This window comes from Apus apus, chromosome 1, assembly GCF_020740795.1.
Source record: "Apus apus isolate bApuApu2 chromosome 1, bApuApu2.pri.cur, whole genome shotgun sequence".
In the NCBI taxonomy this organism is placed as follows: Eukaryota; Metazoa; Chordata; class Aves; order Apodiformes; family Apodidae; genus Apus; species Apus apus.
Genome location: NC_067282.1, coordinates 196,677,793 through 196,693,901, shown reverse-complemented (window position 1 = coordinate 196,693,901; position 16,109 = coordinate 196,677,793). Strand labels below are relative to the sequence as shown.

At 35.9% G+C, this 16,109-nt stretch overlaps 1 protein-coding gene across 1 annotated transcript in view; it reads left to right on the top strand.

The window, feature by feature from the left end:
* Nucleotides 1-16,109, top strand: part of SEMA3E (semaphorin 3E) — a 143,578-nt gene that overhangs the window by 74,276 nt on the left and 53,193 nt on the right. Inside the window, exons 3-4 of the mRNA XM_051644194.1 lie at nucleotides 5,761-5,820; nucleotides 10,525-10,644. Of these exons, the coding sequence (XP_051500154.1) occupies nucleotides 5,761-5,820; nucleotides 10,525-10,644 (180 nt within the window). The remainder of the gene's footprint in view (nucleotides 1-5,760; nucleotides 5,821-10,524; nucleotides 10,645-16,109) is intronic.

The window sequence follows — 16,109 nt, the reverse complement described above, 5'->3', positions numbered from 1 at the left end:
GGGAGAATATGAAATGTGGTTATCAATACTGACAGAGAATTAAAGCCATAGAAGTAGTTGGAACCTTGTGTAAAGCCAAAGCTTTGGAGATTCACTCCATGTGACCTTTGCTTTCCTTAAGTTCTCACACTCTTTGGCACCACCTTTGAAATCAAACTTTACACATATTTGGGATTTGATCCAAAGTCTTTAAGGCTTGTAATGTTCTAACACACTGATAAAGAACTTACTTTGATGTCTGGTGCCAAATTTATTTTAAAAAGCATTTTGATTCATTGTAATTGGTGCCAGGGCAGATCTTTGTTGACAGCAAACTTGAACCCGTGCCAGTAGTTCATCACCACTGGTTTAACAGCTCATAGGGAAGAATGACCTTTGTTTCTACTTTTCATCTCTTAGCATGAAAATAAACTGCACTTCCTATTTGTCCACAAACTCTTTACAGGCTTATGCAGGCAGATTTCTGTGTGCTCTTTCTGATCTAATATGAAGTAGCTCCAGATTACCATTTGTGTCTCTGTTGTAATAAATTACTACGCCCTCATAATATATCCTGCCTCTAGTGAAACTAGTTGTATTTCCACTCCAGAGCTGGCTGAACACGAGTCTGCAAGAGCAGGGCTTGTTGTATCTACTTTGAATACCATATTGGAAATTATATATATTCAAACTGAAGAAAGACACAGTTAGCTTGGTTGTCCATTGGAATTGCCTCCCAAGAGGCAAGGTGGCTACGTATTTGTTGATACATACACATAATATCGAGCCATAACCTGATGTTTCTGTGGAATTTGTGCTTCAGCTGAATGCAAGTTATGTGTTAATTAAGCACTCTTTATTGACTCAAACTAGGGATGAGTTAGTTGAATTGCTTAATTACTCTGACATACACTAAAGTTCAGACTAGCTCACACAGTTGTCTGTTTTGGCCTGAAACACTATAAAGTTCACATAAATTCTTAAAATTAGTTTTTATTATATATGCCATCCTGTTTTTTGAGGCTAGTGTCTGAATAAGGGAACTGTTCAGAGACACTAGTATTCCAGCTTCAATTAACATTTTTCCCCCTATCTGAATCTGTTCAGTAACTGTTGTCTGTACTACTTTAGAATTCCATTTTTTCCCCATGAGGAGTGTATTTAAAAGTAGCTTTTCCTTATCTTTTAAATACAGAGCTAAAATTACACCATCCATATCTCAAGAATGATAACATTATTGTTCAAGATGTGAAAACATCACTAAACAAGCAATTAAAAAATTTCCTTCACTGTAACCTGCTAGAGTGGAAAGTTTTGAAAATCTTAGTCCAAACCAGAAATTATATCAAGCATGCAGCCCAATGAAATGTATGTTAGTGTGATGTTATTCCAGCCTAGATGCACAGGAAAATTTCCCAACAATAATTATTGTCAGCTTGCCAAAATATTGTAGTCCTGGCAAAGAATCAATTCAAAGTAAAACTGGTATTATCATAACTTTAAAGCATAAACATAATGAAAAATAATACCTGGCAGGTTAAAGGCTGCTATTACAGTTGATTATTATCTGGATTTTCATGCAGTGTAAACACAGCCTATATTAGACTAGTTAGGTAAAACAGCAATAATTACACAAATGTAATTAAGTAGAGTAAGTACACCTCGGTAAAGTATTACTGCCTTGAGCCACTTACTATAAATTTCTTTGCAAATGATCATATCAGAATGAGCAGCTCTTCTCAGTTATTTTAACTGAGCTAAAAAATCCTCATGATAATTTCAAGATTAAAAACAATATTTATTTTTTTTATGTTTTGCAGAACACTTTTTTACGATGCACATTTTTTACTACTGTGCTGAGACCCAGGATGCACATAAAGCCAAATTCTGAAATTCAGTATGAAAGCAAAATCTGACATGCAGATTTCTTTTTTTTTAGTTTCTAGTCTGAAGTAACCTTGAAGAGATTAATATCTTAATGATTGGTTATGTTAAGACTCATAAGCCTTGTAAGAGTTATGAGTCTTGAAAAACAGTTTCTGAATAGGAAAGCTTCTTCAGGAGGTGCATATTTCACTAAAGTCCTAATTCAGATCCATCTACTCAGGCAACTATCGTAGACTTGCCTTAGATGTAAGTATTTTGCTATGGGCATCTAAGATTCCTACACCTCTGTACAACCTGCAAAAGAGGTGCAGAAATATTTGCCTTTTTCCTCCTTCTGTTATGAATCTTTTGCTAAGATAAGCCATTAGAAGTATCCCAATAGTGAATATGCATATGGCTGAACCAACACAGAACCAGGGCTTGGTTTGAAGAAGAATTTGTGCAGAAGTCACTTTGGAAAGCAGAGACCTGGCAGCAGGGGTGGATGTAGGGACAGAGCGTAGCTCCTGTTACACATCAACCTGTGTTTGGTCTGTGCTTGTTCATACATCCCCTACTTCTCATTAAATCATGGAGCAGATCCTTCTGGAAAATATGTCAAAACATAAAAAAGATGGGGAGGTGATTTGAGACAGCCAGCATGGCTTCACCAAGGACAAATTTTTCACGACAGAACTATGGGCTGACTATATCAGTGGACAAGGGAATAGCTATGGAAATAATCTGCCTATACTTCTTTAAGGCACTTTATACAGTCCTTCACAACATTCTTACCTCTAAATTGGATAGATAAGCTTTTGATGAATGGACTGTTAGATGGATAAGGAATTGGTTGGATGGCCACGTCCAAAGAGTTACAGTTAATGGCTCAGTGTCCCAAGTGGAAACTAGTAATGAGTTTTATCCTTCAGGGGTCTGTACTGGGACCAATACTATTTCATGTCCTCAGCAGAGATTGATGGGATTGAGTGCAACTTTGTGGGTGTCCCCAAGCTGAGCCATGCAGCTGACTTGCTAGAGGGAAGGGATGCCATTCACAGGGACCTTGACAAACTTCAGGAATGGGCCCATGCAAACCATATTCCAATAAGGCCAAATGAAAGGTCCTGCACCTGAGTCAGGGCAATCTTCAGTATCAGTACAGACTGTGGGATGAATGGATTGAGAGCAGCCCTGTGGAAAAGGGCTCGAGGACATTGGTGGATGAAAATATTAGTCATAAGCTGGCAATATGCACTTGCAGCCCAGAAAGCCAACCATATCCTGGGCTGTATCACAAGACACATGGCCAGGAGGTCAAGGAAGGTGATTCTTCCCCTTTACTCCACTCTTCTAAGACTGTACTTCAAGTACTGTGTCCAGCTTTGTCGTTCACAGTACAAGAAAGACATGGACTTGCTGGAGTGGGTCCAGAGGAGGGCCACAGAAATGGTCAGAGAGCTGGAGCATCTCTTCTATGAAGGAAGGCTGAGGGAATTGGGTTTGTTTAGCCTGGAGACAAGAAGGCTCTAGGGAGACCTTACAGAGGCTGTTTGATATGTAAAGGGGCTTTATAAAAAGAGAGACTTTTTACCAGGGCCTGTAGCGACAGGACGAGAGACAGAGCTTTTAAATGGAAAGAGGGTAGATTTAAATTGGACATAAAGAACACATTTTTTATTATGAGGATGGTGAGACCCTGGCACAGGTTGCCCAGAGAATTTGTGGATGGCCCCTCCCTGGAAGGGTTCAAGGTCAGGCTGGACAGGGCTTGGAGTAACCTGATCTAGTGAAAGATGTCCCTGCCTGTGGCACAGATTGGTCTAGATGATGTTTTAAGATCTTTCCAACACAAATTATTCATTTTGTAGTTCTGTGCTAAGGACCAAACTCTTGTTGCTTATATTGCAGCTGCTTTTCAAATTCCAGACAAAGCAGGGGCATTGGATTGCCTCTTTCACTTTTTTCTCTTAATTCTGTGTGTGCATTTAATTCTGCATGTATTGAGTGGAAGATGTGCATATAAAATATTTTCAATAGCATTGGAACTAACTATACGAATACAAAAATAATCACATACACACAGTGCATTTAGTATTAGATTAGAGAGTCAAAAGTTTTATTCCCTCTGTGGTTTATCTGTTCCTAACAGCCACCTACACCTGATATGGGCAAATGCCTCCATTTTAGCTTGCTAGTTAGAAAATTTCTTTGGGAAGTGGAAGCTGTGACTTAAAACTTCTAGGGTCCCCTCATGGGAGTTCAGCAGAATTCAAGTACCTCCCCAAAGTCCTCAGGAATAATACAGAGATGATGAGTTACTTCTGATCATACACAGATTACTATAAGGCCACCTGGCTGAAAACAAATATTCTGATTAATTTTACATTTCATGCAGGGTTTAGATGGTGTTTGAACATAGATGGTCTGATTCAGGCTCTGAGACCTAAACACTGGCAAGCTGCTGAAATTGACAAGAACAACATATAAGTAGCCAATCTCTTGATTCTAAGCACCAAGCCTCCAGGATTTATAATTTACCCCCACTTTTCTTGCAATTTACTTTTCTTAGGGTTAGAATTATTTCAAGAAAAGCAAGTCACCTCAATTATGAAAAAAAAAAAAAAAAAAAAAAAAAGAAAGAAGAAGGAAAAAGATTAGCAGTAGCAGCACTTCATTTTAAAATGTTTTCCAGATAGAATAACAATTTCTGTTTGGACTATTGACAAAAATGTCTTATTGGTGACATCAATTTTTTGATACTAATATCACTAGAGTGAACATGTTTTTGTTTTCACATTTAAAAGTTCTAAGAAATGAAGTAATCATTCCAGTCTTTTCAGTCATTGTTTAACATTGTTTTCATCCAAACAAATGATGCATCTGGAAGAAAATATGAATTTTATACAGTAGGTAGCTGAAAAATATCTTGCTTGTGTAATTTGGCTTCACTTCAAATAACTGACTGTAAAGAGCTGATTCTACTCCCATGAGTTTAATTGCTGACCCTTATTAACTTCCCTGTAAACCATTTTCTTTCCTAAGTGTCACTTAAAGCAGGAAATCAGTAGCTAAAAATTAATATTCTGTTAATATCAATAAGTCACTGACAATTTAACAAAGCAGTTTCTACTGAATTTATAGAACAAGTTCTGCACATTAAGTTCCTTTACATTCTGTTGGCTAGTATTAATTTTGCTGAGTTACCGTAAGCAAAATAGCTATGCTTCAAATAAACATTTCCTAACTTTATAGATTTTAAAAAATAAGACTGGAATACTTGAAAACTGTTCAAATGGTAACAGAATCTTTATTATACTTTCTAAAATACAAGAGAAACTGTATATATAGTATGATAAGTCAAGTAGAAAGACAAATGTAAAGTCCTGCACCTGGGACTACATAACCAAAGAACCAAGTATAGACAAGGATCAAAGGGCTGAAGAATCTGCCTTACAAGAACAGACTGAAGAAGTTAGATCTTTTCTCTGTAGACAAGAGAAGGCTCAGAAGGAACTCATCACAGTATTCCAGTTAGAAAGAGGACAGGAGCTATTCCTCCACATGGAGAAGACAAGGGGTAATGTTTACTATTTGCACCAGGAGTTAAGAAATATATTTTTTACAGTGAGATCAATCACTGAAACATCCTCCCCAAGGACATGGTGGAGTCTCCATCCCTTGAGGTTTTAAAGATGTGAAAGGACAGGATGCTAGATAGTCTCATCTCAGCTTCCTTTCCCGTGAAATGTTGGACCCAATGATCTTTCCAGGTCCCTTCCAACCTGGGCTGTTCTATGATTCTATAATTCTGTTCTACAAGTCTTTCCCAAGAAAACTAGAGGGAAAGCTGGATTGACATGATCAGACTACCATTTCAATTATTTTCTGTATTTGTTTGTTTGTTTCCTTCAGATCCACTGGCCCAGTACACCTCTGCAGGCAGAAGAATGTATAATTAAAGGAAGAGAAGCTGTAAGTATAATTAATCACAAATCAAATATACTTTAATTGTACTAGTGACTGGTCCAAAACCAGCATTCAGGCATCCTTTAACTTCAGAGAGATCAAAGTACAGATTTAATTCTGAGTGTTGTATCTTAAAAACGTGCTGTGAATATACGGAATTATTTGTTTAATTGCTTTACAAACCAGTTCATAAACAGGCAATGAATTCTTTTGATCATCTGAACTTTCTCCTCACTCTTTTTTCTGGTAATGTTAAAGAAGATACCTGAATAATTCTCCTTTCTCATTCCTATTTCCCTTTCATGCATGTAGGACACCTTCTCCATTCCAACATTTTCACATTCTGTTTTGTATTTAAAATTCAAGTTCTCCAGAATACTTTCAAAAAAACAGTTAATTTATTAGTAATTATAAAATATACTCCAAATTGTTTTGCCCTATATGTTTTTCGGTACACTAATAGAAATATTCTGGTTTAATGAGCCCCAGAACTGTTCTGCTCTCATTATCCAATGCTTTGACTGTAATCAGTTCCTAGGGAAAGACCTGAAAGCTCACTGACATATAGCAGCTGATATCATTGGCACCACAGGATGAAAGTTCTTCTGGATAGGAGCTCTCTTTAATTTTGCAGTCCACCAGGCTCATTATCTGCACCTCATAAACACACATCAAGTACAACACCTAATAAATCCCACAGCTGAGAGAGCTCACACTGTAGCAAACAATTTCAAAATGATGATAGTTTTACAGCAACAGTGACAGGAACGTAGGACATAGCAGGGCACATGCAGTTTTTCCACAAACACAGCAAGCAGGCGGCCTTGATGATAACCACAACATATTCCCAGTGAAGATTAGGAAGCTATAAAGATTTTTGTTGGAAGTACAGCATGAGAACCGTCCACATCAAGGGAACTGCTGAATCAGATTGGGAAATAATGATAGTAAAAACCAAGATGATACTTTACTTCTTACATTCACCTGGCCTATAATTGATCGGTTTTGAGGCATCTTAAAAGTTGATTGCATTTCGTGTGCAATTTTAGGTTTCTTTGGTTGAAAACTGTGGTTTACTACATTATCCAAACTTTGTGGTCATATTAAATTAATCCAAAACTTAAATTTTTTGAGCTTTATTTAATTTTATTTCTCAGCATAAGCTGTTATTACAGTTAAAGCTCTGTCATCTTTTCTTTACCACTACACGATTAATTTTCCGATACTTTGACAATATTATTCGGGTTCAATAAACAAAGAAATAGGTACTTTTGTTCAAATGTAATGTAAATGTATCCACTTCAGACTCTATTATTATTAGTTTTCAGATTTGCATTGTAATGAATGCCATCATTTAAAGAACTTCCTATTTGTCCCACATCTCTCTGTACTATGAAAGTTAGGTGTTTGTTTACAAGAAAAACTCAGAATTTTAAAATAATAACTGAACTCCAGAGCTGGAGTCTTTAAGAAAAATGTTAAAAGAAGTAAAAGATGGAAATATTGTAATACCAAACAATACCAAACAATATTCTGACCCTCACATGAAACCTAATTATGTGTAGCACTATTTGAATTACTCAGACGAACTCATTCTAGGGAAAGCTTAATTGTTTTCATTAGCATGCTTAGTATTCAGGAAGATAAATTGCTCAACCTGAAAGGAATATAAATTAGAATCAAAACCTCTCCTATTACTCTCCTTTTCACCTTCCTTTTTTGTAGCCGTAAACCAATATTGCCTTAATGGCATAATCTTTTAAAATCAACCCTTTGCCATTTCACTCCATAAAGTCTCACCAAAAAATTACACATCAGTACTCTTTCAAACCTTTTTACTTATTTCCATGGTGTTTCTTTATTTTGCTTAGCAAAAGATCTGTTAAGATCAGAGCATAATTAATATTTAGTAGAATTAAAAATGTTTTAATGAGCATCTCAGTTTTGAGGTATCTCGTGTTTTCTCTGTATCTCTTTATAACAGCAGAGGCCATTTTTACAAGCTCTTACAACCTGTAAAAGTTATCAATTCATCTTGTAGCAGTAAAACTGCAAGTATTGTAGCCATAAACACAGTTTGAGAGAGCCTGTAACAGACTTAGTAGGACAGTTAGAAAAGCCTTGTGTTATCACCATGTGTATCACCTTAAGTTCAGGCCACAGTTTTCTGATCCAGATAAAGCCAAGGAAAAAATCCTTCTGCTCTCATCCAGTGTGCCAGGAAACACACCTGTTGGCCTGTGGTGTGAGAACTTTAGATCCTTTCAAATATTTTATCAGAACTGGAAATCATTCAGGTATAGAAATCAAATTCTGTAGTGATGACTAACTCCTTCACACTGAGAAGTTTCAGATGAATGACATTCCACAGATCTATTAATATGCCTACAGAGCCTCCTAAAGACAACCACAACACTTAATTAATAAATACAGTAGGAAGAAAATTTATTTTGATGTTTCTTTGCTGACACAACTCTTCCTTGTTATGTGTACAGGATATTATAAGTGGGACCAGCAGCAATGCCTAGCTGCCTGAAACTTCCCAGAATAGGTCCTTTTAAAAAATTGTTTATAAATTATACAGTTTAGCTACGTGAATTATTTTTTTTCTGTGTTTGGTATCTCATCCTGGTTTTTCTGCAAAAAATTTAGGCATTTCTGTGAAGGTGTGCGTGAGAAAAAATTACTAATTTTTGCCCATTTAAAAAAATCCAAAGGTCTCTATTCCTCCACAGTGCTTCTGAGATGAACATCAAGAGCTGCAGGCATATGTGGATTAAAAAGGAAATTATGAAGTAAAGATCAGGCCACCACTGAGAGAGATCAGAGGCTATATGTCAGAAAAGTCGTTCTTGGAGGGGACGGAGAACAAGGAATAGCATCAGTCCCCATTAAAGCACCTACTAAAAACTGCAAAGCTTTGTAAAATTCCTAAATATTACCATTCTTCTACCACCAGTTAGCACATGTTTGCAAGATGGACATACAAAATGGGTACTTCTGCCTTTGAGTGCTGATCCTGGTGTAGCAGATCACGGCTCAACTCATCCTTCTCAATTTTTTTGATAATTCAAGTAGCACATTTTTTTTCAGTGGGTCTACAAATTTTTGTCCAGGTGAGAAGCTTGGATTTGGATGCCATGTGAAGGCAAACCTTATTTATATTTATTTCATTTCCTTTTTTCCTTTTTTTTTTTTTTAATAAATTAGTTAAGAATTAATTAATTTAATTTAAAAATTCCAAAAGTAAGATACTGCAAGGTTCAATTGTCCTTTTCATATACATGATATATATGTAACAGGTTATCTGCCTGTGTAGGTTACATTCTTTCAACTAGCACCATATATCTTCAAGGTGAATAGTTAAGGAAAATCATGTATCAAAGGACAGATTTTTCTTATGATCCTTTTTGATATGTTGGACCAGTTGGAAGTCTTCCACCAAATGACACAGGGGGTTGAAAAAGAAAGATAGTATCTTAGTTTTGAACCTAATGTGAATTTGTAAGGGCTGAATTTTGCCCATATCTCTGTGGTAGGCTCATTCTCTCTGACATTAAGTTATTGCAGATGGTCAGTAAAACCCAGGAGTGTTCTCATATAAATGCAGCAGTCTGAAAAATAAAGTAGTCATCAGCAAAAGACAACAAATCTTCAAAAAGGAAATTCCTCCACTCATTCATTTTAGGATAGAATTAATTGTCTTTTGGAGATATCTGTCCTTCTTTGTTGGTTATTGAAAAAAACTTAGAACAGCATAAATTATATGTCTAAACTTTAGAACAGCTAAAGTTAGCTAAAATTAATCTCATTATAATTGCCTCCTTAAAATTGGTGTTACTGTCTAAAAACCCAGGGTCTGAGTTGCAGAAATTAGGAGCAATACAACAGTATTTTTACTCCAAACATAATCACTGCAAAATGTTAAAAACTCTGTAAAACCAAGTCCCAGGAGTCCTCAAATCAACGGATACTTTTATCTCACTATCTCCGTTTCTAGTTTAGCACAGGAAGGAAAATGACTCTACATCTCAAAGGGGTGTTTGAAAATTTTTTAATTGTAATATTTATGAAGCTGCAAATACACTAATGAGTCCCAGAGTATTGCCCTGGGGGAATGAATAATTTCTTCTTCAAAGAAGGGTTTGAACAGTGGGAACAGATAAAGAATGAAGCTATACAATATATATATATTAAAAAAATGATTAGCAATTAATTACACAAGAAATTAGTGGTGAGGTTGTTTTATGGAAAAAAAAAAAAGGCAAGGAAAAAGTGTTATGTTTCTTGATAAAGTTTATTAAACTTGAAAACTAAGTCATTTGTTGACTATTCACATCTCATGCTTGGAGTCTAATGTCTAGTGTATTTAATAATACTTAGTAAAACAAATGTTTATATTTGCAGAACATCTCTGAGATTAAACAAACACAAAAGTGTGTTTTGTAAATTGGTTACTACTTACTGGATAAGTAACTAAAATAAATTGTGATAAATGCACTAAACTTGCTTTTTTCATGTCAAAAAAGTGCCCATCCATTAATTTGGTAGTACTTAGGTACTAATATGAAATGGGAGAAATAAGATGTTACAATAAACAGAACAGGAAGTTTCAATATGCAGAGTTTCACCTAAGGGCACCTAAGATATTAAAAAGAAATAATTTTTAAATGCTAATATTTTCCCGTGATTATTTCTTATGTAAACTAGGATGAATGTGCAAATTACATCCGTGTCCTTCACCGATACAACAGAACACATCTTCTGGCTTGTGGAACAGGAGCTTTTGATCCACTCTGTACTTTTGTTAGAGCTGGACATCCATCAGAGGTAAGAAATTTATTTTACAGTAATGACTCTTTTGGTCTGGATTGCATCAAAACCTCTATGGTTATAAACATGAATTTAAATGCTCAGAGTTCACATACAAAACATACAAGAGGAATTTTCCCTGATTAAATGTAATGCTGGTCTAAAATTCTGTTTGTGACTAGAGGAAGTCCCTAATGATTATGACGCGAAGAATTCAAAGTCGTTTCAGTGTTACTATTTTATTACTAGGTAAGCTGATAGAAAAATTCTTATTAACATTTTTAAAATATTTAGCTTATTTTAACCCAATCTGGTTTTGTTTTATTTGGTTTTTTGTTTTGGTTTGGTTTTTTATTTGTTTGTTGGTTGGTTTTTGTGGGGGTTTTGGTTGGTTTTTTGTTGTTTTGTTTTGGGTTTTTTTTAGGAAATAATATACCATACAACAAAATGCATAGTGTTTTAATAGGAGATGTGCTAGAGAGGCACATGTGATAAGTACTTTAGGAATGCAATCAGGGATTCTTAGTCACGTACTTTGTGAGGCGGAGATCACCTTAAGCCCAAATGTTTTTACTGGCAAATGTGAGGAAGAAATGATGCAATCACAGAATCAGAGAATGGTTAAAATTGGAAGGGACCTGAAAGATCATCAGGCTCCAGCCTCCCTGATATGAGCAGGGGCACCTCCCTCTAGACTAGGCTGCACAAAGCCTCATCCAGCCTGGCCTTGAACACCTCCAGGGAGGAGGAATCATCAACATCCTAGGCAACCTGTTCCAGTGCCTCACTACTTTCATGGTGAAGAATTTCTTCCTGATGTCCAACTTAAATCTAAGCTCTTTCAGTTTAAAACCATTACCCCTTTTCCTATCACTACCCTTCCTGATGAAAAGCCCCTCCTCAGCTTTCCTGTAGCCCCTTCAGGTACTGGAAGGCCTCTATAAGGTCTACCTCGAGCCTTCTCTTGTCCAGGCTGAACAGCCCCAACTGCCTCAGCCTGTCTTCATAGCAGAGGTAGTGATGGACAATGGTCTTGCTTAGTTGATTCATATTTAGTAATGTCTCCTGGTAAAGCTGAGAAACTGTCATGGAACTGATGCTCTTATAACACTGTAATTGTTGTACTCCACATCTGACAACTTTGTACCTTTTGAGCTAAAGTAATTCAGACTTGTCCCATACCTACATTATTGTTTATTGATCTATTGGTCAGAACAATGGGAAAACAGAGGACAGGGGCTGGAACTGATTTAAAATAAATACTTGGCTTGAATGAATATTAATTGCAGATATAACATTTTTTAAATTCACTCATATAAATCAGTTAAGATACTTTACTGAAAAAACTTTGAATAAGCTTTTCTAAGTAAAGATGCATCCCTTTGACAAACCAAATTAGAAGCACATCACCAGAAATAATCTTCAAGGATCCAATCCCTGCTGTGCATCTCCAACTGATGTTTAAATCAGAAGAACCCAGCACAGTGCATACATTTTGAGTTATTTGAATTGCAGAAATACAACATTTTCTAAAAATGAGGAACAAAATAAGAAGCAATTTTAAAATAAGGCAATTTGCATGTTATCTTTGGTCCTCTCCTGAACCTCCTGTCAAGCTTCCTAGTAGAGTTTGAAGGAAGCAATGTCTGTATATTTAAGAACACTATTTAAGAAAGCATCAGCAACAGGCTAATAAAAATAGAACCAAACAAAAAAAAATGAGAAACAAGACTTGTATATAAGAATGTGTGGCCCATGATCCTTCCCGTATGTATCACTGTCCATCCATCCTTCCTGTGTTTTTGTTTATTATTCTCTGTTGTCAAACAGAAGCTCTAAAATTTTGCCCACACTGAAGTCATGGGAAAATTACCATTTTTCCGTTTGTGTAGACCAACAGGAAATATATTTGCTACACTAATAAGTAGCTATATTGGTTTCCCTTATCTGAAAAGCTGACCAGTAGGATTAAAAAAGAAAGGTGCCATGTGTATGGTAAGTTAAAAATAACACATGATATGTGGTTGAGTGGGCAAATTGTAATCTTTGACTTTGCTTGCTCTGCTTTCTTTGCTTTCTTTGACGGATAAGGACATGATGGTACTGCAATAAGCAAAGGGACAAGATCCTTTCTCAGAAAACTGCATTTCAGTCTGTTTGCTGATGTGTCTGTTTAGCCATGGTATATCTATCCAGTGACTTTTGATTACTGTCCCCCATTTCTTCCACCTCAGCTTTCTGGCCTCTTTCTTGCTGTCTGACTGTCATAGAAAGGATTCTAAAAAATAAAACAGTCTTAAAAATATAATGATCCCATTCCATTCCTAAAAATGACCTAAAGATCCTTATTAAAAAGCTATTAAAATTCAGACTTTAAATGTGAAGGCTAAGTGCTTGTTTATAATATGCAGCTATATGCATTTAAAAGCAGTTAATAGTATGCAGCTTGTTGAAAGGAATTTTTTTTAACATATTGTTGACATTTTTATTAAATATGTTGAACTTCAATGTAAGTAAAATTTAACTTTGGTCTGCAAAGTAAATTGCTTCTGAACAGAGTCTCTTTAAGTAGCACAAGGTGTATTTCAGCCGTATATACATTTGAACAATGACACTTTGCAGAGATATAGAGGTATAAAAGGTGGGAGATAAACAGAGAGACTATGTGTATCTAGATACCTGGCTAACACAGCATGTGAAGCTGGGTTCCCTCTTCCAGGCAGAACTATGAATCAACAGTATAAATACAGAGGAAATACTTGGTATGTGGTCAGGAATCTTAACTGTACGTTTCAATAATGCTTCCTGAGCTAAGGGAAGATGTGACCCTCTCAGTAAAAAACTTCAGTGTTCTTTAATTACAAACTGTGTGTAACAACAAATTAGAGATATAGGTGTCTAAGAGCATGATAAAATAGCAGGACTATATTTTATGTAACCTTATATCTCACAGTTGACTGAGCAGGCTGAAGAGAAACAACCTGTGGAACAAAACATCCTGTTGAGGCTCTTGTTCTTGGTGCTCAATAGTTACACCTTGCAGGAAAATTTAGTTTGTTGTTGGTTTGTATTAAAAGTTTACATAAAGTCACACATATCTGAATAGTGATTTGGTAAGAAAACACTGGGCTCTTGCCAACAAACAGTGAAGCCAAAAGGAGATTTTTTTTGTGTCCAAAAATAAGCAGAATTTACTTGCCTTATTAACAGATGATTACTCCTTGGACTTGCTGAAAATCAGAACCTCTACATTTCTTATAAAACACAATTGAAATGTCCATCCCTCTAGCCAATCTCTCTAGCAAATATTAATCTAAATTAGTATGTAGTAACTGAAATCTTTCACAATCAAATTGTACTATGATACATTATACATGTTTAAATGCTTCTTTCAGGCTTTTCATGTTTATAGAAATGTAATGATACTATGTATATTGCCTTAATATAAATAAATTAGATTTAAATATGTCATCATAGAAACCAACAAGCAATAAATATTTGATTTATTGAATTCTACCTCAAACTTGTGTTCTATCACCAGAGTCTAACCAAATCTATTTTTCTAAATCAAATTCTGTGATACGCTATGTATCCATTTGAAAGATTTAGTACATAATGGTTTATTGCAGTCATTCTATTGGCATATTGCTTTAATTTATATTGCTTTGTAATTCCAGGCTGTTCACTGTAGTAAAGCTGTTGCCAGACATCACCTTTCTAAAAATATATAATTACAGTCACTGACAGCAACATGCAACTTTTTCTCTCTCTTTCCAGTTACCTTGACTCTGATGAATGTTGCTTTCAAAACCTTAAATATTTCAGCATATTACCCAGTGTTTTCCTACCACTTAGAAATAAATTACAAATTGGGAAAAAAAAATCATAGTGCTGACCTTGCAGACAAAACAACATATTACAAAATCTTGTCCAAAAAACTCATAAGCAAGTTAACTCCCAGGCAGTAGTGAGCTCATTGTTGTTGACTTCATGTAATGCTTTCAGATGTCAAAAATGATGCAAGTCAGAATAGGTTGGGTTCCTCCAGTTTCTGTCTATCATGCAGAAATGAAGGAGAGTTCATTTCATTAAAATCACCAATTTTTTTTTTTTTTTCTGAGGAAAGCAAGAGTGAAAGGAAGACCCTCCAGCCCAGATTTCCCATGATGAATTAAATATGCATCTTTCCCACATGCTCTGTAGAAAAAAATCTGAGATAAGTCTTCAAACCAAATATAAATATGAAGAAAAGTGCAGGGAAAAAATTTACTCCACTTCCATTCTCACAAAATTGACATTTGCCACTCCTGTTGCCTTTGACGCCAGCAAGGGGGAGGAAGCATCTGCATCAGGTCTCTTCCTTTATATAAACTTCTCAGTTTTGGTAGTAGAAGATGAGCACTGGAAGAAGTGCTTTCTGTTTCAACTTATGTTTCTCCTCATCTCACTGCTTGTAAAACAGCACTCCACTACTGGTGTATGCAGCTCAAAATACCCTAGGTGAATTATGATAAGCCTTAGATTGGATTAGCTATCTGCAGTGAGGGAATGATTTTATCTTAGTGGGTTATCTGTTCTTTGGGTTTTTTTATGGGTGCTGCAGACACCTTTCAATGATCCAAACTGCCTTATTAACTAACTCACAAAGGACCTTTAAAAATCCAGATGGGGGTTCTACCCAATACAGCTGAAGAGATTACTCTGTCTCCAAAGGACCTGCAAAATGAGTGGAAATTACAAAAGAAAATAATGTACAGAAATAATATCCTAACTTTTTGAAAACTGTATGGTGACAACATCGAGCTGATTCCTGGAGAGGAAGTCATCTTCACATGACAAAACCTGTTGAGGGAATGAAAGCCGTGGGAAAGAACAGTGCGTTAAGAATTTTTCTTCCAGAACACACTGTAAATTTTTAATATGTACACTGAACTGGCAGAGTACCATTTTCAAGGCCTCATTTAGCTCAGTAACTGCCTACAGCTGTATTTCTCCACCCTCAGAAGGCTGATGGTCTAAGTTACTCTTTCCACAAAATGCACTGGTCGTTTTTGGGAGTCTCCCCTAGGTATTCTTAATCTGTTGTAGTCCTTACTATGCTATTTCCCCTTCAATTAGCCAGATGACATTCTGCTTATGAGGAGCAACAGTTTCAAATTCTAGGTCTTTAAGGCCTGTTAGAAAGGAATTGCCTTTAGTGAAGCAGCAGGTGTATTTGATTGCTTGAAGGACAAATGAGTCAAGTTGAAATTTCTTTTTTCTAATCTATGTTGCCCTTAATATTTCATTGGCTCTAGGGAGGGGCACTTCTTTTTCTATATACTCTGTGATTCAAAGCAAAAATAAGATAAGGTTCAGTTGTGCACTAAGTTTTCCATCTGCCTAGTTACCCAAAAGTAGACAACCTGAGCTCCTCAACTTTTACTTTAACAAATTGAAGTGAGTTGACATGGAAGGTAAGAGAGAATGTTTCAGTCATATCT